We start from the raw sequence: 24,395 nt of genomic DNA on the forward strand, positions 1-24,395 counted from the left end.
CCCCAGTTCTCTGTCTTGTACGTGCGAGCTGCTGTATGACATGAATTGTAACTAGCGTTGCGCTGAGTAGTGAAGTTGTGTGTTGTTGCTGTTGTTCAGGGTCACCGTGCGAGCACGATGGGCTGTGCGTGAACACGCCGGGCTCGTTCGCGTGCAACTGCACGCAGGGCTTCACGGGCCCGCGCTGCGAGACCAACGTGAACGAGTGCGAGTCTCACCCCTGCAAGAACGACGGCTCCTGCCTCGACGACCCGGGCACCTTCCGCTGCGTCTGCATGCCTGGTAACACACTCCACGTCTCTTCTTTGTTCTCACAGTACTCAGATAATTTAGTATGTAGATTTTATGCTGGAACTGGAATCCTTCCTTCTACAGGATTGATATAAACCATACCGACACACTTTTACACGTTGTTCGGCAAGGTATAGACGGGTACTTTTGTATAGAGAACCCATCATCTCCAAGGGCATGTTATCGAGCAATTTCGTACTGGTGTGTCGGCATATTAAGTTTCGGGGTCGATGATAGTTCTATTTTCGTAGTAAAAATAATTATATGCTGTCATAATGCTTGCTAACAATTTGGAACTCCTCAAACTGTTTGCTTCACAAGAGTTTGTGAGGTATCGTATCCCTAACTCTCATTTCTCCCATTATACTCGCCACTGACAATTTTTTTATTGCCAAGTGTAACTCACGTAACCAATTTTTCGTGGCCTTCAAGTACAGTAAACATTCCCCATATTCGATGTGTCACAGTGTAGTAGTGTTATCAGAGTAATCGTTGGCGACATAATCGTGTCTGTAGTGTATACATGTAATAACTAGTCTTGTATTACACATTTAAATAGTTCCATCGCCGGAAGCATATTTCATCAGAGTCTGAAACAGTCGCAGCTGCCCTGTGAAACACTATAATACACGCTACAGTTCGATTTCTATTGAAGACCTCGTGTTCTTAAAGGCGCTGGAGTAATCCTTAGAGCACTTAAGAGCATGTAACCATTCTTATGCTGATCAGCCTAATCGGAAGTGCAGCTCCACAATGTTACATTAATTTTTTTCCCTTCATCTGTTTACACTTTACCATATAGCTGAATGACCATATAGCGAATAGGAGTGGTTAGAATTTGATTAACCGTGTTTGGCCACGAGCAAGTCGTGTATGTTTTCTGCTAAGTCCCTTCTCTTGAAATACATTACTGTCTTCATTTCCTCCTGAGATAACCCTGTACCATTTTCTACAAGCTAATGCAACAGCCACAGTGGTCCTGCATCCAGGTAAGACGGTGTACAACGTGTAACAAAAAGGTAAGTCAAACTTCCAGAACAGATTCTTCGCACACGGAAGAAGAAAATGTTTCACGGGCATCGGTCCAGATGCTTTATTTTCACCCAGAATGAATTTTCACTCTGCAGCGTAGTGTGCGCGGATTTGAAACTTGCTGGAGGATGAGAACTGTGGTGGACCGGAACTCGAACGTGGGACCTTTGATGTTGTCGGACAAGTGCTCTATCATCTGAGCTATCCGAGTACAACTCGGGAACCCTCGTCGGAGCTCTGCTTTCGTGCTGGGATTCATTTTCTTCAAGCCTTCGTTGTACATCAGTCACGATCACTGCCGTCATTGCATCGTTGTTTAACCTGTATGTCGTCGATGTAGCCTGCTAGTTGAACGCTGCCCCGTCGTTTTGAAACTATAGCGGCTCTTCTTGGGAGGGCGTACTCAGAGTATGTTTTGTAGACATCTCTGTTCAGGGATCATGTCAAAACTTGTGAAAAACTCGAAAAGTCTGTTGCTAGGTTCGACCCATAAGCATATGGGTGTTTATCGTGCCATGCAAGAGTATTCCGAATGTGTCACAGGCCTTCCAAAATACTCGGCCTTGAAAACGTAGATGAATAACGGCCACGGTACTTCATTGTCAAGAGTGAGCCCTATGAGTCGGTGTACACGTATAGTTAACAAACCAGACACACTAATACCAGCGTGATTGCGATAATGAACCAGCACTGGATAACTTCCGTGAACATCATGGATTCTTTATATTTCTGAAGAACCACTGCAGGTCTGTCATCAGAAGTGGTAACATATCAAACCGTTGCAAATTGTCTGGCTTTCAGAACTATCGATTAAATTAATTTTTAGATTTATAGGCTGACCCTTGGTGTTGGTTGTGACACATTTATTAAAGAAATTCGATGCGTTTGGGTGTTGCTACGAAACGTAAATTATTGTAGTATTGATAAATTTGTCCACTCCTGTTACTAACTGTCTGCGCAATAAATTAACCCGCTTCCATAGAAACTTTTCTGAATTGCACGGATAAGGGTTCTTCTAGTTGATTTATACTGCTTGGGCGATTCCTGCCCAGAAATGACGTCTCCCACAGAAACTCATCTAAAGGTGCTCAAGATAAGATGGTGTAGACAGCGAGTAAGCATCCGAGCTAGCTAATTGGAAGGTGTTGTCCGAGCCATTCGTCTAGGAATACGTGGTTTAGAAGTAAATGAACAATGAGTGCGTGGTATATGTAGGCACCATGTCGTGTTGAAGAGACACGAAGCGTCAGCACTCCAACGGAACATCCAATAGATAAATTATAGCTTTCTGTATACGAATGTATTCGTACTATCGCCCCAGTCCAGAAGAAACAGGGTGCGGTAGGTTAATGCTGTACGCCTCTCCACTCCGCTTTACGGTCTAAGAAAAATGTGTGTATCGACGCGAAATGTAACCATGTGAACACAGCTTCCACGTCAGTATCGTGATAATTCTTTGTTATGCTGGTTCCAGAACTACTAAAATAAAGCGGGAAGGAATTGCGTATCGTCACCATTATAGAATAAGTATACGATTTTTGTCTGTGGGCATATTCGCGTGCAAACCGTGCAGAAGGGCGAGTAATACATTGACACCGCGGACTAGCTTGTGGCGCGTGGCTGTGAAGAGAGTTACGGAAGTGTCTGGTCGGTGATCAGTGGCTCACGGCGCCGCCACATACGTATTGTGTGTGACGCGCTTTATAATGAGAATGGCCATTATTTTACGCGTCCGATTGGGTGTGTGCGATCGATTACGAACCAGAACCGTAACATTGTGTTGCTGCAATTGTCACTGTGATTTAAGTTGCCCTTAAACAATAACAGGCAGATTGTGGCCGCGGCACTGGGCACGAGCGTTTGCCTCGGTCGTGACCTTACCGTTGACAGGTCGTCCGACACTCACTAAAAAGAGAGAGAAACGGAGTTGGCGCCGTCACGACGTTCCCACCGATTTTGTGGTGGCGCAGTTTTGAAGGTCACGCGACGGACTGTGTATAATGAGACCAAATGGGTTAGTGGGCTGCAGCTAAGGAGCACTTCTTTGTCCGGAGCCCCTCACTGCTTACGTGAGATGCCATACACAGAATACTGCTGTCACACTCGCTCTTTTTTCGTTCTTTCTTTACTTCCACTTTAAATTAAGCGTTCCGAGCTTTTACAGACTTCGCCAAATGTAGACAGAAATAGTAACTCTGTCTAGGTGGATTCTGGAACCAGTCCTCACCCAATGAGTAGAGCTCGGGCAATGTATAAGTGTTGTCAATTACGATGTATGGAAGTTGTCTGAATGGGCGATCGATCATTCTGCGCGTAGAGGAGGAGTGAAACGTCGTGTACATTGGATGTGGACGAATTACGGCTCGTGTGAGTTTTACATTCCGTCGCCAATGAGATTATTGTAAATGGCGCACGAACTCGAGTTTGGCAGTGACCTAGTCCCATCGTGGCTTTGCTATTTACTTTAAATTTAGACAAGCCGAAGTAACTGTAGATTGTATGTAGCTCGGAAGCAAGTTTCGGAAATATTGTGCGTCGAAAGAACGTCTCACCCCTTAAACACGACACCAGAATCTGTGCTAGTGCTCCTGACGAATAATAAATATTGTATTGGCACTAGAAGTGGTCACAGTGTTCGACAAACAATGTCTTTTGCGTAAACTGAAATATTGAGCCAGCGGTTGTTAGCGGGTTGGAATGTACCCAGTAAAAGAGTACAGACGCCCAAACGCTGCACGCTAGTTCAGTTGATGCTTATATACGTGTATGGGGAGACGAGGGAAGCTAACGAAAGTTGCACACGTAGAAATCAAAACTCTTAATAAAGGCCGACATGATAGTAGAGTATGATGTGAATACAACGCATGTAGAATGAGGAGAACGCTATACGGCGAGTGAGAGCACAGAATAAACGTTCGGGTTCATCGTAGATGAAACAACAACCCATCTGAAAATGGTGAAAATCAGCGGTGAAGGAAGAATATAACCTATATTACGAGGGCTTACCGTAAAGTACCGGAAATAACTCGGAATTTTTTATGTGAAAACTCTTAAAGCTTTTTAAATAAAATTTTATTAATATGCTACATCCTTATTCTTCATGCGTACATGTTTGCTTCCCTCGGCCGCTAGATGACTCCGAACTGTAACGTGTAACATGACTGTCGGTGCGAAAGAATCGGCATGCTGTAATCGAGGTGGGCGACACACGGAGCATGGCAATGCCCGACTCCACATGCGCCATGCCACAGTAGCCTGGGTCCATCGTCCTCCATACACTGCCCGACTTGCCCCCATCCGTTTTCGATCTCTTTGCAAACTTTAAGGAATGCCCTCGAGAACTTCGCTTGAAGCGGTGCAAGCAGAGGCGACGTTGTTGTTACATCAAAGAAGTGACCAGTCTCTCCTTGGGAGAAGTGTGTTCGTCGCCAGCGGGATGGTGTTGACAAATAAATATCTAGACACGAAGAATAAAGATATAGAATGTGAATAACGTTTGTTTTATTTATGGATTCTTCCGTCGCTTCTTGATACAACATTTCCACATTGACGGTTGAATACGCCGGCCGCGGTGGTCTCGCGGTTCTAGGCGCGCAGTCCGGAACCGTGGGAGTGCTGCGGTCGCAGGTTCGAATCCTGCCTCGGGCATGGATGTGTGTGATGTCCTTAGGTTAGTTAGGTTTAAGTAGTTCTAAGTTCTAGGGGACTGATAACCACAGCAGTTGAGTCCCATAGTGCTCAGAGCCATTTGAACCATTTGACGGTTGAATAACACTTAGGCGGTTTCTTGTTCTACTGATTTTTATTTGTATGAACTAGTTTTCGGCGTATTAGGCCATCTTCAAATAACTACTGGCTATTGTTTACAAGGAGCTTGTGTTGGCCGGCCGGAGTGGCCTTGCGGTTCTAGGCACTACAGTCTGGAGCCGCGAGACCGCTACGGTCGCAGGTTCGAATCCTGCCTCGGGCATGGATGTGTGTGATGTCCTTAGGTTAGTTAGGTTTAAGTAGTTCTAAGTTCTAGTGAACTGATGACCTCAGAAGTTGAGTCCCATAGTGCTAAGAGCCATTTTTGAGCTTGTGTTCTTACGAACCAAACATTCTGGACTAAGATACAACGCACTTACGTAAGATCTTTAGTTGTGGTATTGTCTTTGGAATTTTCAAACGGGTCTTTTGACTTTTTGTTCTGTAAAACTATTCTTTAACATAATAAATCACATTTTATGGTTTGTCAGTACCATGTATGACAACAGTTAGAATTATTTAGAATACACATTTTTACAAAATTACAATTTTTTTGTATTTGTTGTGATCATTTGCACTGGACACTAATTGTTGGTTGTGCAACGGCGATGTTTTCTTTGGGGGTTACATTTTGTTATCAGAAAAATTGTACATCAATAAATACCAAATATTACATTGTTACAGTTGAGCTACCGTTGGGAATGTAAACTCATAAGGGATATTACATTATATTGGGGTGCGAGTTTGTTTACTATCGGGACACTATGTAGTTAGTAGCAGGTTTACTGTATTGTGTAAAGTTTAAGGGTGGTGATATGCTCAGTTGCAATTAGTCATTTAGGACCAGCTGGGGATTTAGGGCTAAGTGTTAATTTCAAGTGCTTCTAGTAGGCTGAGTTTTCTGCCTTTGTTGGTTATATGTAGCACTTCTGTGTGTGTGTGTGTGTGTGTGTGTGTGTGTGTGTGTGTGTGTGTGTGTGTCTGTGTCCTCCTTTGAGCACATCTACAGCAAAGGTGGAGTCCTATTTATTTAATCTCCAGCTGCGTTCACGTTCAGTCGGCCTTGTAGATATGGCCCAGCCCGTATGACCGGTGTACAGTTTATTGCAGTTGGTGCAGGTTATTTTGTAGAACCCACTGTTGCTTAGTTTATCTGTTTTGCCCTTGCTGTTGAATAGGAAATTAACTGTAGTGCCTCTTACATTAAATGACGTTTTATACTTTGGGATTTCAGTGTTTTGGCTACTTTGTCTGATAGCTTACCTAGATATGGAATAGTACACCAGTTGGTTTTTGGTGTGGTTGTTATTGCAGAGGAGGCTGTAGAACAGAAAATCGCCTAAGTGTTATTCAACCCTTAAACATTTGTTTTGCTTAGAAAGCTTCAAAAGTTGTCTCATAAAAATAATTCGGAGGCATTTTCAGCACGCCCCCGTATACTAATGTGGGGAATTTCCTCTCTCTCTCTCTCTCTCTCTCTCTCTCTCTCTCTCTCTCTCTCTACCGAGCGTTGTGCCGCAGTGGTAAGGCACTAGGCTCGTGTTCATAAAGACGACGGTTCAAATACCCTTCTGACCATCCAGATGTAGATTTTTGCGTGATTTCACTAAATCACTTAGGATGGATGCCGGGGTGGTTCATTTGAAAGGACATGGCCGATTTTATTCTCCGCCCTTCCCCAATCAGGGTTTTTGATCCATCTCTAGTGACTTCGTCGTCGCCGGGAAGTTAAATGCAATTTTTCCTAATTGTGAAATGAACACAATACCAGTAACTGTGTTCATTGTGGTACAGAAGTTAAGAGGATTATGAACTTGAAACGGAGTCTTGCTTTATGTGTACAGTACGCTACGATGCCCCAACGTACTTCATTCAGAAGCGCACGCAGGAAGCGAGACGAAGACTGTGTGTAGGTTTGTTGTGTTAGCACGGCTGCAGCAGCCGTTATCGCCAGCTGCCGATATGCTGCGCCGCTCTGCCGTCTGGCATTTTTGCAGGGAGGAGAAAAACTACTCGTTTACGAAGTCAGGCCAGGGCAGAGGACTTCGAATTGATAACCGTAGGCCGCAGATGCGCCCACAATCGACGAAGAGCGCGGGGAAATTTGTCTGGTAAGCGCACTTGTTTGTGTGCGTCTAGCAGTGCGATTTTGTTCGACTAAGCTGCTGTTCTGTTATGCTGTAGTACTGTACGTGTCAGAATAAAACTTCATCGTGCTCTCTGTACATTAGCAAAAATGAAAATACGTAGCCTTTAGATTTCATGATTATGGTTGTAGTAGAAAGAAAAATGGTTCAAATGGCTCTGAGCACTATGGGACTCAACTGCTGTGGTCATCAGTCCCCTAGAACTTAGAACTACTTAAACCTAACTAACCTAAGGACATCACACACATCCATGCCCGAGGCAGGATTCGAACCTGCGACCGTAGCAGTCGCACGGTTCCGGACTGCGCGCCTAGAACCGCGAGACCACCGCGGCCGGCAGTAGAAAGAAAATAAGTTTATTTTGACGAGCAAAGAAGAAACTGTTGTACCTGAATGTAAGAAAGCCAAAGAAACTTTCGTCTGGGACTGAGCGAGATAGAGCAGCGGTTAAAGTGTTGGACTGGTATTCAACATTCGCCATTCGCAGAGAGGAGCAAATGGTAACGGCAACATAGATATGTATCGTGTGAACTGCCTAGACACAAAGTCAGAGCCTGTTGTCTGTTTCTCACCGTACAATAATGTTGATCGTGTGTATGTTGCCATTATTCTTGAAAATTATATGTGCTATTGTAGAAAATCTTTGCTTTCCGTGAGCAAATGGGGCACCAATCTTACACTAGGCTTTCTCACCTTAATTGTATATGGAATACTTACCAGTTCTTTCTTCTGGCAAGCCTAGGTATCAGCTATTTCTTATGCCTCTAAACAGGTGTTTCCACCTGTTGCTTGTGTATGCCCTTCACGTGGATCATCTTCACCACGTATTAATCCAGCTGCCCATTCCTTAATTGTTTTAAACTGAGGCGCTAATTCCTCCCAGCCCTCCGATAATTTGGGATGAATTTCCTGTGGTGAGAAACCGTCTGAAACCAAGAATTTCTTGGTTCATTAAATTTTGACAATTGCAGCCATATGAACTCCGCTTCATCACCCTCCATACAATGGTAACCACTGTGAAGGGCATGACAGAGGGTACTGTTATTAGGTTTTCTTTCCATTCCATTCATGTATGGCGCGCGGGAAGAATGACTGGAAATTTGGAAATTTGTGGTTAGGTGTATGGGACCAAACTGATGCGGTCATCGGTCCCTAAGCCTACACACTACTTAATCTAACTTAAACTAACTTACGCTAAGGACAACACAAACACCCATGACCGAGGGAGGACTCGAACCTCCGACTGGCGGAGCCGCCGGAACCGTGACTAGGCACCTGAGACCGCGCGACAAGAATGACTGCTCAGACGCCTCTGTGCGCGCTGTAATTAGTTTTAATCTCGCCTTCGCAATCTCATTGGGAGCGATACGTAGAGGGTTGTAGTGTGTGGCTATTCATCGCGTAAAGCACATTGTTGAACTTCCTGTGGACAGTTCGAGTCTATCTTCAAGCGTCTGTTATTTGAGCTTCTTCAGCATCTCTGTGACACTGTACACGGGTCAGACAAATCTGTGACCGTTCGTACTGTCCTTTGTATACGTTCAATATCCCCTGTTAGTCGTTTTTGGTACGTGTGCCTCACACACGAACAATATTTTAGGATGGGTCGCAGAACCACAAAACCACTTGAAATCGGTCTAGCAGGCTGCAACTAATTGTAAACAAATAAAATTAACACAGCAAAAGTGGAAACTGCCACCTTGTTTCATAAAGGATGTACAATTCTTCCCTGGCTGTACGGGTTGCCTACAATTCGTAAGCATAGCACGCGACTTCGGCAGGTTGTGAGAGATATTGGGGCGCCAACATACAGATTTTCAAAACATCTGGCAGCGTAATTGGGCCCTTTGGCAGGAAAATGTGAGCAGGACATCGACAACTCAGAAAATATTGTTCGTCGGTTAAAGAACTTGAGACTTGCACTATCAGATATGATTTTTGCTCTGCTCTCACTTTTCACACGAATGTCTTTGCAGAAATCGCTGTTGTTCATTGGCGAGAAGTTGGAAGAAGAACCTGTAGATCTTGTAAATAATAGATTTCAGCTAGAAACCGGCCATTCTCAGTGCACTATCATTTTTGATCAATGCATGTAATGGCTGTTGGTCGGGCTTCATCCACAGTTCGTTGAGTATTCAACTCGTTCGTGCAGTGCTCCGTGGGTTACATATCATACTTGTCACAAAAGTAAATACAATAATATTAATGAAATGACTATACTAATTTGATGGTTCAAATGGCTCTGAGCACTATGGGACTTAACATCTGAGGTCATCAGTCCCCTAGTAAACGTAACTAACCTAAGGACATCGCACACATCCATGCCCGAGGCAGGATTCGAACCTGCGACCGTAGTGGTCGCGCGGTTCCAGACTTAAGCGCCTAGAACCGTTCGGCCACATCGGCCGGCTACTGATTTGATTGAAAGTTTTCATGTACCACCTTTTATTTTCAATCTCCTTACGAAAAAAGTTTTTCTCTTTTTCAGGATAAATATAATGTAAATAATAAATGAATCATTAAATATTGATAATCTGTACAGTCATAATAAATATGTTAATAGAGTTACGTGGGAATGAAATAGAAATACCAGCAGCGATATTCGAACCGGAGACCTCGCGCATATGAAAAACGCTTGTACTCGGTCGGCCGGACTGCTTTTGAATATTCACGTCTATAAAAAGTGTTAAAAAACACGCCTAAAATTTTCAAAGTCGATCTTCTCGAAAACGGTTGAGAGTTGCATCTTCCTGTTTACATATGTTGGGATCCTAGCCGCGCTCTAACACCCTCTGTCAATACGAAGCAAATCGGTAAAGGGGAAGCTCGTACGATCCCCTTGTTAGCACAACTTTGGGAATAGTAAAGTCACAGCGACCACAAAAATAGGTCATGCAAGTGATGCCGCTTGGGTGGCGAATGAACGCCAGCGCGGACGCGTTGTGCAAGCAGTTTCCGACGGAGGGCTCTGGCGCAGCCGGCGGAAGCGAACAGTAGGACTGGAAGCGTTTGCGCCCAAGTCGTTCGTTCATTGCCCGAGAGGTGACGTAGCTGTCCTTCCCGCTACCGATCGGGAAATCGCCGTTGGCCACCGAACTTGGCGCCTTCACGCCTGTGTGTTTCGTACTTAACCTGGCATATGCAGGAGGCTTTAGTCGTACACGGCAGTGTGTTCGTCGCGCCTGGGGTTTCACGACATCCGGCGTCTTCCCCGAGAACAGTTGGTACAACTGGTCTGGAGCGGAACGAAAAACACCAGTCATCTGTAAAAAACCGTTTAGCACAACTATTTCACATATCACTGTAGGTACTGTGAAACATTTACCAATATAATGAAAACAGAATTTAATTGACATCGACGCAGTCTACGTGGCGAACCTAGAAATTATCTGGCGCGCCCAGTACACACTACGGATGACGGTTATCGCTGAAATAATCGGTTTCGGTTATAAGTGCCTTTTTCCACGCAAATTTAATCTGCCTGTGAAAACCGCTCAAAATTACAGGTTTTTGAAACAACCGATTTGCGTTGTTTTACCCCTATTATCTCCTGTAATAATCGTAGAATCGAACAAAGATTGAAAAATTTCGACTCTCGAAGCTTCAAAATACATAGAATGAAAATACTAAATTAAATTGGCAAATGAAAGAAAACTTAGTCCGTCCATCGTTAGCCGCTGTTCTCTAAAAGTGACGGGTAGTTGACTGCTGGAAAATATCATCAGTATTTTGCTTGTGATTATAATTTTTTTGAAACTCTGCTCAAAAATCATGTTGGAATCGGGGACCATACCACTATTCGGGGATTACGAATAGTCGGTGCTAAAGGGTGAATACTAAGACTGAAGAACTCCTGTCTTTCGATTTAATTTGTCCGTTTTCGAGGGCTACAGGCAGATAAAGGCGTGTGATGTAGAAGCAGGCAGCAAATCAGCTATTTTGTATTTTTATCGTATACTATGAATGAATTGTTTTTACGTTTTCTGTTTATTAATGTTAGCGTAATTTCTGCCCTCTTTTATTATTTCATAGAAATGGTAGGCCAATCCTTAATCTTTTAAGGCAAATGGAGTATTGTACTTCATTGAAACATCACTTCGTAAAAGTATTTCCAGGTTAGTGTTGGTGCCACTGTGCAATGCAACAGATGACCGGCGACGACAGCGAGAAACTACCGTTAAACAAGGAGGATGCAAGTCTGGCACACTGCACCTTAAGCCACGAAACACGGCTACAGGGACATTATTGTCTCAGGAATGCTGTGCCAGTTTTTATGGCACGTGTTTGTTACTCGCTTCTCCCATTTTCATTGATAATCCAATATTTCAATCAATGCAGATTTTACGAATAAAAAATACTCTTTCTTTAAAAAAAAAAAAGGCATAATTTAAAAACAGAAAATTTTAGCACTGCTGTGATGACTGACTGATATTCAGGTTTTTTCTTGGTTATTAGTAAGAACTAAAAAAACACCGGTTATAACAGAGACAAAAAAAATACTGAAAAATACCGGTATCGGTTTTAACCGATCGGTTGTTTCTATCCCTAGCCCCCTCGCCTCAAAGACAGAACCCCGAGTCCATAACGCGTCGATTCCGTGCTAGGCTTCGATATACAGCTAGACTGAGCTGAAATAAAATGCAGAAGAGACGATAATGGGAGTGAAGTGTTCGGTGTGTGTTGTACGGGCGGGGCGGCGGCGTCTGCGCGGGTGAGAGGCGCGTGGGCAGCCGTGACCCGAGCCGCGGCGGTCAGGCAGCTCCACCCAGCGCAGGTTCCCACCGCGGCTGCGGCTGCCTTCTCGTCCTAGCGCCCGTTCTCTGCTTACTCAGTAACGCCAAAAATAACGAATTTTTTATGTATTTCGAATAGCTGGAAGAGACATACCAGAAGTTGTTATATAATTGTTTATCCTGTTATTTGTGTATGTTGTCGCCCGAATCAAGCAGCTGCAGGCACCGTCCCACACGGCAAGAGCCTCAGTTTCACGATTCGTCGATTAGCGGTGGCAGCAGGTGGAGGGGCTCTGTACTACGAGTCAGTGTTGCCAACCTACCTCCGCCGTCTTTTTGATAACATATAGCTGGGGTCCAGAAGTGTGGCATTTTTCAGGCTTTCTTTTCCTCGGTTGTGGGAAAGTTCTAAAATCCGTGTCGATTAAAGGAAATTTATTCGCAACTAACAAATATTCCAAAACGTGCTTCATTATGCCGTTAAAATGTATCATTAGGTTGAATTAAAACGCCCAACAAAGCGTACTAAAGCTGTGCTCGCGTGCATTCCCAGCTCTCCAGAATACGCGTACACGAGAACGACGACGTAACTATGAAATATAAAAAGTTGAGGGTATTACTCGAAACGCTGATGCAGCTTAGCTGACATCAGCAAAGTATTTCAACTTCACTATAATGGAGGAGGCTTTTCTAAGCAATACAGACTTTGATTTCTTTATGCTTCAGTGTTGCAATAAACACTGTGCCAGCGACTGAAATTGGTAGAGATTGAGTGCAGTTGTTTGCTGAGTTGTCAACCTCACTACAGTGTACAGACGAAGCAATACTAAATATAGGTTTCGTTGATGCGAGTTAATGTTTTGAACTTTTATCGTTTTCGTATTATTGAGAAAATGTAATTCGAACAATGCTATACATTCACAGTTACTTGTTTGTATTACTGTAATATCTAGCAGTTTCCAAATTAAGAAAGTGATTATAAATTTGTGCTACGCTGTTACACACTGTACTTATTGCAAAAATGAAATTGCACATAATACACCTTATTTTAATGCAGCTTTTTTTATGACTTATTTCTGTAGACACATTTAGTTTACTCCAGCCTGGATGGCAGTCACATTACCTTTTTTTAGAATATTTATCACAGAAGTCTAAAAGAATTTGCTGTGGTGCGTTTTTCCATTTCTTTCCTAATTGACTAAGTGTACCCGATTGTCTGTTGTAGCACTTTTCGGCATATACCTTGGCTTAAGTCAATTGGTTATATCGCCTATACATATTAATTACATTGTCACAAATTGTTTCTAAGACCTGGAATCGTCATGTGAGGGACACACAGTGATATATATTACTTATTTTAAATTTTAGTGGTCTCAGTTGCAATGTAATGTAATAATGCTTAGATGGTAACCAGTTTCGGGTGGCTGGCAACTTTCCACAGATCTTCGGAAAGAAACAGCAAAATTGTGTTTGATTTAATGTGCAAATATCCCAGAAATGTATAAAAACCTATTTTTTTTAAATAAAAGTATCAAAACATTAAAAATGGTAACAAACCTACCATGCTTGTACTATAATTGGTATCTGAATACTGTGTTAACCACCACAGCATCGTTATTAAGTGTAACTTGTCAGTACCCAAAGGCTGGCAACTGCTAATGCCAACAAGTTGTGCTATCACCTGCTTTGAATATTGACAAGTTATGCTTAGTAACTATGTTGTGGTGGTTAACATTATACCATATATAGATATCGATTATAGTGTGAGCTTGTAGAACGTTAATGTTTTCAGTGTCCTGATACTTTTTAAAATTTTATTCGAAGGTTTTTACATTAACTTAAATTAGGCAAATTTTCTGGTGTTTTTTTTTCCACTGTAGATGTGATGATGGTTGCTAGTCAATCAAAATCAGTTATCACTAAGTTATTTTTACATTATATTGTGATTGAGATCATTAAATTTTATAATAACTGATTGTTTTAGTAAGCTTTGCACACACTGTTTCCCCCCTCCTCCTTTGCATTCACCGTGCTATTGTATTGGGTGTTTCAGAGCAATCCACCCAGAAGAAATTGTTCACATGCAGGCATGCAAATTTCAATTTCAATTAAATCATCCTTTGATGACTGAAAAGTGGCGATGACTCAATGTTGGCCTGTATGGTGCTTTTACCACTACTGATGTTTTAGTGGAGGTGACATCGAATTTTAAAAGAAATTAAAATCCCAGCAGCAAGAGGGATCCAAATTGTAGGTCTTTGGCTCCATTCAGATGTCTTGCATCAAATTGTGCAGCCACCTTCACCCCTGAAAGCTGTTTTTCATCCGGGAGAAAACTGGGAAGAATTCGGGAATTTTTCGTTGTTTTGGTTTCCAGTTAACTTTTTGTAATTTTGACTGGTGAGAATCATTACTCTAACAAAGGATATTACTGTATCCCGCTGCTGTTGAATAATACTGCAGCATTAAAACATGAACGAGAGAGAAAAACAAAAATAAAACTTAAATTGCAAAGAAAATGAGCCATATAAAATAACACAGTGCTCGTACAAGCGTCTGCCAACAGCAAAATGTGTCAAAGGCTTTTGGAAGACTGTGCAATGCTTCATAACAACAAATTGCCTTCGATGAGCGTGACGTCACAACTGTTTACATTAGACTCATTTAATCAGTTACGAATAGGCTCATGCACATGCGCAGTTGAGTCGCATATGAGTAGTACCTTCTCCCACTTCTTGCTACAGAAATGTGGCTGTTGGCTGTGTAAGCAGCAGTAGCAGCAACCAGCCACATGGGGTACCTGGAAAAATTTTGCTGGTGCGCCCAAGCTGCCAGATTCATGCATGTGCAGCAGGCCCGGATGTAGTGGGGAGTGCAGCAAACCGGGGTATCTGAACTGGCCGGCAGTTTCGGGGGGATTGGGCAAATTCATTTTCTTGAGAGGGGGGGAGGGGACCCTTCTTTCACAAAGCACCTAGCATCCAGCGCACGTCGGTCTATCGATCATTCAAATGATTTTGAAACGCACTCCTGCTGGTTTTTGAACACATTCTAAGTTGATTTTTGAGTGCATGCATAGTGTATGTGATGTCTCTGCCAGGCGAATCCTCATCACATCTAGAAATAAACTTTCATGCAGACAAAACGGGACGGGGCTATAGAGCGGAATAAAGCCGAACCGGTGAATGCCAAGTGCTGCTTGTTTCTGTGGTTGATTCGGTTTGCGAATGTTCAGCGTTGTTATAATTACTAGCGAAATCCATAGATTCAGACTACCAGAGTGGAAATAAATGACTAACAGGAATAACAGATAAGAAAGATTATGTATTATCTTCTCGGTGTATCCAAGAAAGTGAAATTCTGACAATTTTTTTGGCAAGATCGCTACATGAGGCAGGGCCAGTTGTATTCCCCGGCTCGCAGCCGCTTAAGTTCCATTCTGGGAGTATCGCGGAAAACGCATTGGACGAACACGTAATAACGCCTAACTGGAGAATACTCGCTGGATAGCTAAACCGGTGATTGTGGCAGGGTTAGTGAAGTTAACCGGAGAATGAGTTTTCACAGTGGTAGGAATAGTTACAGAATTAGTGATGACAAGACAGCTTGTTAGAACGAGGAAGGAGAAGAAACGGGGACATCACACAAATTATGGAAGAATATGACGATTCCAAATTCATACAAAAATTTCGTTCTACTACTTTTCGGTCTCGTGCATGAGAAACTGGAGTGTATGAATGAAATGTGAAACTGTTTCCTAACATAAAGCTTTTTGCTTGTAGTAGGCCAAATAGTCATTTTGTATCGGTATTTCGTGAATTATATTCTGACGTATTATAAAAATTATCATTATTGCCAAAACAGTCTGGCTTATTTGGTGTGTGTTACAGTTGCTGAAATATTAGAAAGGCCTATTTTGTTTTCTCAAGCACACAGTGACAAAATAGACGTAATCAGATCGAGAAACCACACCGGTCTTGGGTACTATTTGTATTAACAGCTTTTTCAGTATTACACGACGACATTTCTATTTTTCATATAGCAAAACGTTTGACGAACTTTGATAAGGTAATAGTCCTTTCGCAGAGAGGGAAGCACGCCATGTAAAGCTGTAGCAAGATTAGAGAGAAAAATCGCTAGGACCTAAGGATTGAAGAAATGTGTACTGCCTTGCCTGTCTCTTATCTTTACTGATTTTAGGTGTCCTATATTTAGTTTTATGTCACACAGAAGAGCAAGTTATTAGCTAATAGGCAATAAAGAGTCCAGTTTTTCTGAAGAGTTCTTGTTCTCCTCGTTATAAATAATCCTATCCAGTATTAATTGCGAGGTGTTTTTTGGTTTAAAAAAAAAAAAAAAAAAAAAAAAAAGGAAAAGAGGGCAGGATGTCGAACCAACCGACTGGGAGCAGGAGAGGGGCTACACAGGACATTTTAATTTCCACTGTCCTGAAATAGTTTGATGGCATCCCTTACAAAATATACACGTTTGAGTTCCACAGAGCGAAATACAGTGACGTGCGGTATAACAATGTTGTTTGAAGATGCTTGGCATCTCATCACTGCACACTAAAGACCAAATAATATGTCTTACATTCCTTCGAAGATATATGTTTTATGTATCGGACTCTTCAGAAAGATGTGCGCTACAAAATAAACTTATTTTTGAAAAGTTTTTGTTTTTTAATTGACGTTCTGATGCGCAGAGCAGTCTGAGTTATAGCTGTGGGGGGGGGGGGGGGGTTAGTCTCCACGTGACCTGTTTTTACATTTAGTGATTTTTTTTTTTTTTGTTTCCTCTTCGTTTACTGCTCTCACGTCAAATGAAAACAAGATGGATTTCTGTGGCTGGGAGCTATCAAGTGAATTAAAATACATTCACATAATTACCGAAGGGTAAACTATGTTACTAGTTTCAGATTTTATTTTATTTTATTTCCACCTTTCTGATAGTCGAGCATTAATCGCCTTGCAGAACAATGAAGTTATTTTTGTCGGTTTGATAAATAAATTTGGCTTTTATTAAGCTTTCTGGCTGAGGCAGTCAATTTATTCCACACTATTGGCTAGTTTAAGCTGTTTGCTGCATTTCAAGTGCATGTTTTCATCTTCTAGCACATATGGCATTATGCCATAATAAAGAACCAAACATGAGATAATACAGTACTGGTACTCCAAGAAAATTTACGTCCCAAAAACCACACTGAAAAGCTTCATATCTGGTCGAGGCCTACGTCATTGAGAATCTGGACATACGAATGTGCACTGTAAGGCGAATTATGCATTTTAGTATGGTTCACAAAATTCTGACGCCCTTGGAGTATTCTAATGTCTTGTTTCTTTTATGACATAATGTAAGATCTTTCAATGTTTTACAGCCGGCCGGTGTGGCCGTGCGGTTAAAGGCGCTTCAGTCTGGAACCGCGTGACCTTTACGGTCGCAGGTTCGAATCCTGCCTCAGGCATGGATGTGTGTGATGTCCTTAGGTTAGTTAGGTTTAATTAGTTCTAAGTTCTAGGCGACTGATGACCTCAGAAGTTAAGTCGCATAGTGCTCAGAGCCATTTGAACCATTTTGAATGTTTTACACGTACGAACATACTGACTTCCTACATCACTGTAACTGCTCAAGTGCGGTGACTCCTCTTATCTGGCGCTTTCTGAAAACTGCTGAAATGAATCTATTTCTAACAGGGCATGGGAAAATATTGCGAATTGTTGTTCGGAAAGTGTTATTTTCAAATCAAATTTCCTTTTACGCAATTTGAAAAATGACAGAGTGTTTGGTCTCTTTTAAAAATCAACTCTTTGTTGACGAGCCATTTAGAAGAAGATCAGAGATTTATGTCGGTATTAAAAATTTTGCTAGCATATTTGTGTGATGTATCTTAAAGTGTAACATGCGCTAAACAGATCAATATTATAAGTGAAAGTTTAGCTTTTCTTGTAGCTTTTTAATCTTTGAGACAAATATTATATGCATCCTGTTGGTGGAATTCGAATTTATACTTTCGTAATACGAAAATATGCAGCGTACATGTTGCTGCACATCAAAGATCTTTCCAAAACGTGCCGGGAAATTTTACGGTGCTGTATAAAACCATATCCTATCAAAGGATAAGTTTTACAGTTCCGAGGGAAAGTATACTGTCACTTAATATGCCAAAAGTGTATTTTCACCCAGAAGGAAATGTATTTTTAATCGGGAGATCCGGGAATTTTCTCTCCTTGTCCGCGTATACACTGTGGCACCAAAAAAAAATGCTTGGAGGTGCATAAGCCTAGATGGACATGTGATCCCTTCATCCCCACAAACATTCAAAATCTTGAGTCGTGGATACTTAGAAGTCATCATTCATCTTTCACAGTATTAAAAATACTCCATACCATTTGGTCTTGTTGCCCCTCCTCCACAAACTGTGATATGGGCACCTTTGCCAGATTTCTCTTCTTTCGTGAATTTATTAGGACCAGATAATTTGAATTTGTGTGTGTAAATGAAAATTGTTGTATCTTGTGAACGTTACCTTCCATTCTGCTTGAATAGGTCTCATCTCCGTAATTCTTTTGCTCTGCAAATCTGGTCAAGAACAACAGTGCTCATCAACCAATACTTTGAGGAGTATGACACACTCTAATAGGGGAATTAAGGTCTGTGTTTCACATCACTGCCAGACCATCAAATTCTGCATACAGATGTGTGGTTGTACAATTCTTTTTTCCCTTGAAATGGTCACTAAAGAGAATAGAAATCATAGTTGCCCATAGTTAGCCATATTTGTTAAATCTGGAATAACACATTACAAGTTGATTCACAGTGCTGAAATGCATTGTGTGTCTCAAGATTAATTTAATATTTACAATTTGTCCAAATGTGGTTCCATATTCATGCACCAGCATTTATGTGGTTGTGGCAGCTGAGCAAACATTGCTCACTTCATGTTGCTTCACAGTGATTTCCCAAGAATATTCACAATTAATTTTAATTAAATTTAACATCTCTGTATTATTTCTGTTAATATGTGTGATATTTTTGAAACACAACTGTGTCTAAAGTGGGGTTATTTAGTGATTAGAAATATGATTGGTTGTGCTTTAGATTCAGGTAAGTCTGTTGATTGTAGTTATTAGAGTGCAACTTTATATCCTCATATGAGAGCACATTACTTGTTCTATGATGGCTTTTTGATTGGTGGTACCAACTAGAATAATGTTTAGTTGGAAAAAAAAGATGCTCAAAGTTCCTTTCATGATACTGTAAGTAAAAAACATAGTCCGTCAAGGAAATAAAGAATACACAGGACTCAGTGTTGTTGTTGTTGTTATGCATTGTTTTATATTCATTTTTTTAATACTTAAGCAATAATTCTTATTACTATAACTTTTTTTGTGATGGCAGTTTTCAGATGCATCAGTCCCGTTTGCAGTTGGTAACCTTAAGTGCTACAAGCAGCTGTCTAATTACTTGTTTACTGTTCAGGCATTTTTAGATATATTCAGTTCTTTGTCTATAACCATCTTTTGTGATTCATTTCAATTTGCAGGGCATGATTTTAGTGTGATACTGCCCTAAACATAATTCTGTTTCTGATAACACAATTTGTATTTGCAGGTTTCACTGGAACACAGTGTGAAACGGACATAGATGAATGTCAATCCAGCCCTTGCCTGAATGGAGGAATCTGCAATGATTTGATAAATACGTTTAGCTGTGCTTGTGCTTTTGGCTTCACTGGAAATAGGTGCCAGACAAATATTGATGACTGTATCAGTAATCCTTGTCGCAATGGAGGAATCTGCAGAGACTCTGTAGCTGGCTACACTTGTGATTGCCCACCTGGATTCACTGGTAAGTTTCAGTTGTGGTATGTTGGTTCCTACTCTTAAAATAATGAGTATCAGATGGATGAGGAAAGCTGTGATAATGTGTCTGCATAATTGTTATTTATTTTATTTGTTCAAATTTGGACAATCAGGCTTGGGCAGAGACACGTACCATGTATTTATTAGCTGTGATTCTTTTACAGGAATAAACTGCGAAACAAACATAAATGATTGCCAGAGTTCTCCTTGTCACCGGGGTGAATGTGTGGACGGTGAGAACTCTTTCACGTGCAACTGCCATCCAGGGTATACAGGCTATTTGTGCCAAAATCAAATAGATGAATGTGAAAGCAATCCGTGTCAGTTTGGAGGCCACTGTGAAGATCTAATTGCCGGTTACCAATGTCGCTGCAAGCCTGGGACGTCTGGTCCTAACTGTGAAATTAATGTCAATGAGTGCTTCAGCAATCCTTGTCGTAACAGGGCAAATTGTGTTGATGGAATCAGCAAGTAAGTTTACATTTGAAGTCAAAAAATAACTGTTCTAGGAAATAAACATATAATTTAGATCAGCACAGAAGAATTTGTTGCAATAAATGACTACCTGTCAGCTTTTTTAGTAAAATATATTTCAGTGATATGATCATCTGAAGCAGGTGACATTTTACATGAATCATTCAGCAGCAGGATGGAATTACATTCCTTAGTAGCTGCACATTTTGAGGCCCCCCCCCCCCCCCCAAAAAAAAAATTGCTTTGTTCAATTAAAAAGAAGCTTAAAAGTGTTGAAGGGGAAAAATTAACCAGTGACAGTTCCGTAGTATGTTTTTTGGAAGTTTTTCAAATCATTACCCAAATTTAAAGAAATTATCAATCTCTTGCATGTATATTAATAATTATTTACTCGTGTTTGTATGATTATTTGAGGTACACCATTTAATTTTCAGCTTTTAGTGATCATCATTGAATTGTTTGTAAAGTAAATGACCTGTAATTTTTTGCAGATACACATGTGAATGCCTTCCTGGTTATGCTGGACAGCATTGTGAAACCAATATAAATGAATGTGCAAGCAACCCTTGTGCAAATGGGGGTCGCTGTATGGATTTAGTCGACGGATTCCGCTGCGAATGCCCTCGGGGCTATTACGATGCACGTTGTTTGAGTGATGTTGATGAATGTGCTAGCAATCCCTGCATGAATGGAGGCAGGTGTGAAGATGGAGTCAATCAGTTCATATGTCATTGCATACCTGGTTATGGAGGTACTTGAGATTATACTTTAGTTATTATGTATGAACTCATATTTTTAAAAAATTATATCACTTGACTAGAAAGATATATCATGGATCAAACTATTTTTGTTACAGGAAAACGCTGTGAACTGGATCTGGATGAATGTGGATCAAATCCTTGTCAACATGGTGGAACATGCTCAGATAAACTCAATGCGTACTCCTGCAAGTGTGTACCTGGTTTCACGGGAATCAACTGTGAAACTAACATCGATGACTGTGCAATAAACCCTTGCAATAATGGTGGTTCATGTATAGATCTTGTCAATGACTACAGCTGTGTCTGTGAGCTTCCGTATACTGGTAGAGATTGCCAGGACAAACTTGATCCCTGTTCACCCAACAGGTATGGTATTTTTTAGTAGGCTTTTTAGCGACAAGGTGAAATATTACTGTCATATAGAATTTGCGTGTCTATTTTTGTCTGTGGTGTAAAATAAGTTTAATTAGTATTCAATTCCTTACTAGACATATACATCCATGTTGCAGGTGTCGGAATGGAGCACGTTGTTCACCATCTAGCAACTTCATGGATTTCTCTTGTTCATGTGGTCTGGGGTACACTGGTCGCCTTTGTGATGAAGATGTTGATGAGTGTGTGTTATCTTCACCATGCCGCAATGGAGCAACCTGCAGAAACACTAATGGCTCTTACCACTGCATTTGTGCACTAGGTTATGAAGGACGTGACTGCATCACAAACACAGATGATTGTGCTTCATGTAAGTTAATCAGTAAAAAATAACAGTTCAGTACTGTGCTAGGAATGTTTGTATCTGAATATACAACTTAAATTGCATTCTGAATATCACTGGTATTTCTGATTTTTTTTTCTCTGATTTTAGTCCCCTGTCAGAATGGTGGTACCTGCCTTGATGCAATTGGCGATTATACCTGCCTGTGTGTTGATGGATTTGGTGGAAAGCACTGTGAAATAGATATTGATGAATGTCAATCATCTCCTTGCCACAATGGTGCCACTTGCAATCAGTATGTTAATTCATATACTTGCACTTGCCCACTTGGTTTCTCTGGAATGAACTGCCAAACAAATGACGAGGACTGTACAGACAGTAGCTGCATGAATGGAGGGAAATGCGTTGATGGCATTAATAATTACACTTGCATATGTCAGCCAGGGTAAGTCTTCACTAAAACTTACCTCCATTAATAGTGTAGTCCAAGTGAGTGAAATCTCTGTGAGTTAACATTAATAGTTGCATCCATTTAATTTGGATTTTAATCAGTAATAGCTTTGCTTGCCTTAAAAATTATGGCTTTCCTAAGTTTCATTTGTATTATGGTAAATAAGTACTAGTCACATAGTCTTTCATGTATAGGTGTAGTAATTCATTAATTGACAGAGAGATTGTTTCTTTACTTACTGTGAGACATCCTCCGGGAGTGATGTCATATAGATAATTGATTCTGTTATGATGCTTTTTAAACATTACATATATGTTATAGTTTGCTTTTAAAACATAAACAGCTTGTTACTTGCCAGAGCCTTATTATATTTGCCTTGTAGTTTAACCACATTAAGCACTATTTTGAATTTTGTTTACCAACTGTGCTGTACCTCAAGCTCTTATATGATGTTCTTCACGGGTAATGATGCTGCAGGTACACTGGATCAAACTGCCAATATCGCATCAACGAATGTGACAGTCACCCGTGCTCTAATGGTGGAACCTGTCAAGACCATGTGAAGTACTTCACCTGCCACTGCCCATACGGTTATACCGGAAAATACTGTGACAGCTATGTAGATTGGTGTAGCACTGAGCCGTGTATGAATGAAGCTACATGTTTACAAACAAAGAATACTTATCAATGCATTTGTGCTCCAGGATGGACTGGCAAAGTCTGTGATGTTGAAATGGTATCGTGTAGCGATGCAGCACTACGGAAGGGTAAGTAACAGCATTATTGGTTGATGTCATTTGGATTGCAGCTGTGTTTGATTTTTTTGTAATTATTACATCAAATTTCTGTTGTTATAATGTTTGTTTAATATTTTCCAACAGGAGTAAATCGTGAGGACTTGTGTAATAATGGTACCTGTGAAGATATAGGAAACAGTCATCGGTGCCACTGTATGGAAGGGTACAGTGGCAGTTATTGCCAACAGGAAATTGATGAGTGTGAATCAGCTCCTTGCCAGAATGGTGCTACATGCAAAAATCTAGTTGGTTCCTATGCATGCCAGTGTGCACAAGGATTCCAAGGACAGAACTGTGAGCTCAATGTGGATGATTGTAGACCTAATCCTTGCCAGAATGGTGGAACCTGCCATGACCTGGTTGCCAGGTTCAGCTGTTCTTGTCCACCAGGAACACTTGGCATCATATGTGAGATTAATGTAGAAGACTGTGTGCCAGGAGCTTGCCACAACAATGGTACTTGTGTGGATCGTGTCGGTGGCTTCGAATGCCGTTGCCCTCCAGGATTTGTAGGTCCGCGCTGCGAAGGTGATATCAATGAATGTCTGTCAGACCCATGCTCCTCACCAGGAACACAAGACTGTGTCCAGCTTGTCAATAATTACCATTGCAATTGCAAGCCGGGCTACATGGGACGGCACTGTGAAGTGCGTGTCGATTTTTGTGCCAGTGCACCGTGTGCCAACGGTGGTATTTGTGAAGCCCTGGAAGCAGGCCATACGTGTATTTGTCCCGAGGGCTACTACGGTCCAGACTGCCGTTTTGCTGGCTATGGTTGTGAGTCGGACCCCTGTCAGAATGGTGGTGCGTGCAGAGTGATTGACGGTGTAGGGTATCACTGTGACTGCCCTTCTGGAACAGCTGGTGCGCACTGTGAACTTGACACGAGAGACGAGTGTGCAAGTAGCCCCTGCCAACACGGTGGAACTTGTCAGAATCGTATAGGTGACTATGCGTGCTATTGTCTGCGCACGTGGACTGGGAAGAATTGTGAACTGTATGATCCGTCGTTTCCTGGAGGCATTGGACGCCCTCCTCCAGCAGAGCCCACTGTCAGCACAATTGGCATTTACAGTGTTCAGGATCTCGATATGGATAGGCAGAGGCAGAAGTGCATTGAGAATGGCTGCAGGGAAAAAGCTGGAAACCATCATTGTGATGAAGAGTGCAATGTAGCTGCATGCAACTATGATGGCAATGATTGCTCTCTTGGAATAGATCCTTGGAAGAATTGCACAGCACCTATCGACTGTCGCAGAGTCTTTATGAATGGAGTCTGTGATGCTGTTTGCAATAATCCAATGTGCTTATTTGATGGAAGAGACTGCCAGAAATCACTTAATCCTTGCAAGTGAGTTCATGATACTTCAGTATAATATACAAGT

The 24,395-nt window shown here is 41.5% G+C and overlaps 1 protein-coding gene across 1 annotated transcript in view; it reads left to right on the forward strand.

Moving 5' to 3' along the window:
- Positions 1-24,395, forward strand: part of LOC126248062 (neurogenic locus Notch protein) — a 401,991-nt gene that overhangs the window by 366,952 nt on the left and 10,644 nt on the right. The window contains exons 8-16 of the mRNA XM_049948703.1: positions 100-282; positions 19,562-19,798; positions 19,977-20,283; positions 20,778-21,037; positions 21,143-21,413; positions 21,557-21,789; positions 21,913-22,207; positions 22,691-22,980; positions 23,095-24,361. Of these exons, the coding sequence (XP_049804660.1) occupies positions 100-282; positions 19,562-19,798; positions 19,977-20,283; positions 20,778-21,037; positions 21,143-21,413; positions 21,557-21,789; positions 21,913-22,207; positions 22,691-22,980; positions 23,095-24,361 (3,343 nt within the window). The remainder of the gene's footprint in view (positions 1-99; positions 283-19,561; positions 19,799-19,976; positions 20,284-20,777; positions 21,038-21,142; positions 21,414-21,556; positions 21,790-21,912; positions 22,208-22,690; positions 22,981-23,094; positions 24,362-24,395) is intronic.

Source organism: Schistocerca nitens, chromosome 3, assembly GCF_023898315.1.
Source record: "Schistocerca nitens isolate TAMUIC-IGC-003100 chromosome 3, iqSchNite1.1, whole genome shotgun sequence".
Lineage (NCBI taxonomy): Eukaryota > Metazoa > Arthropoda > Insecta > Orthoptera > Acrididae > Schistocerca > Schistocerca nitens.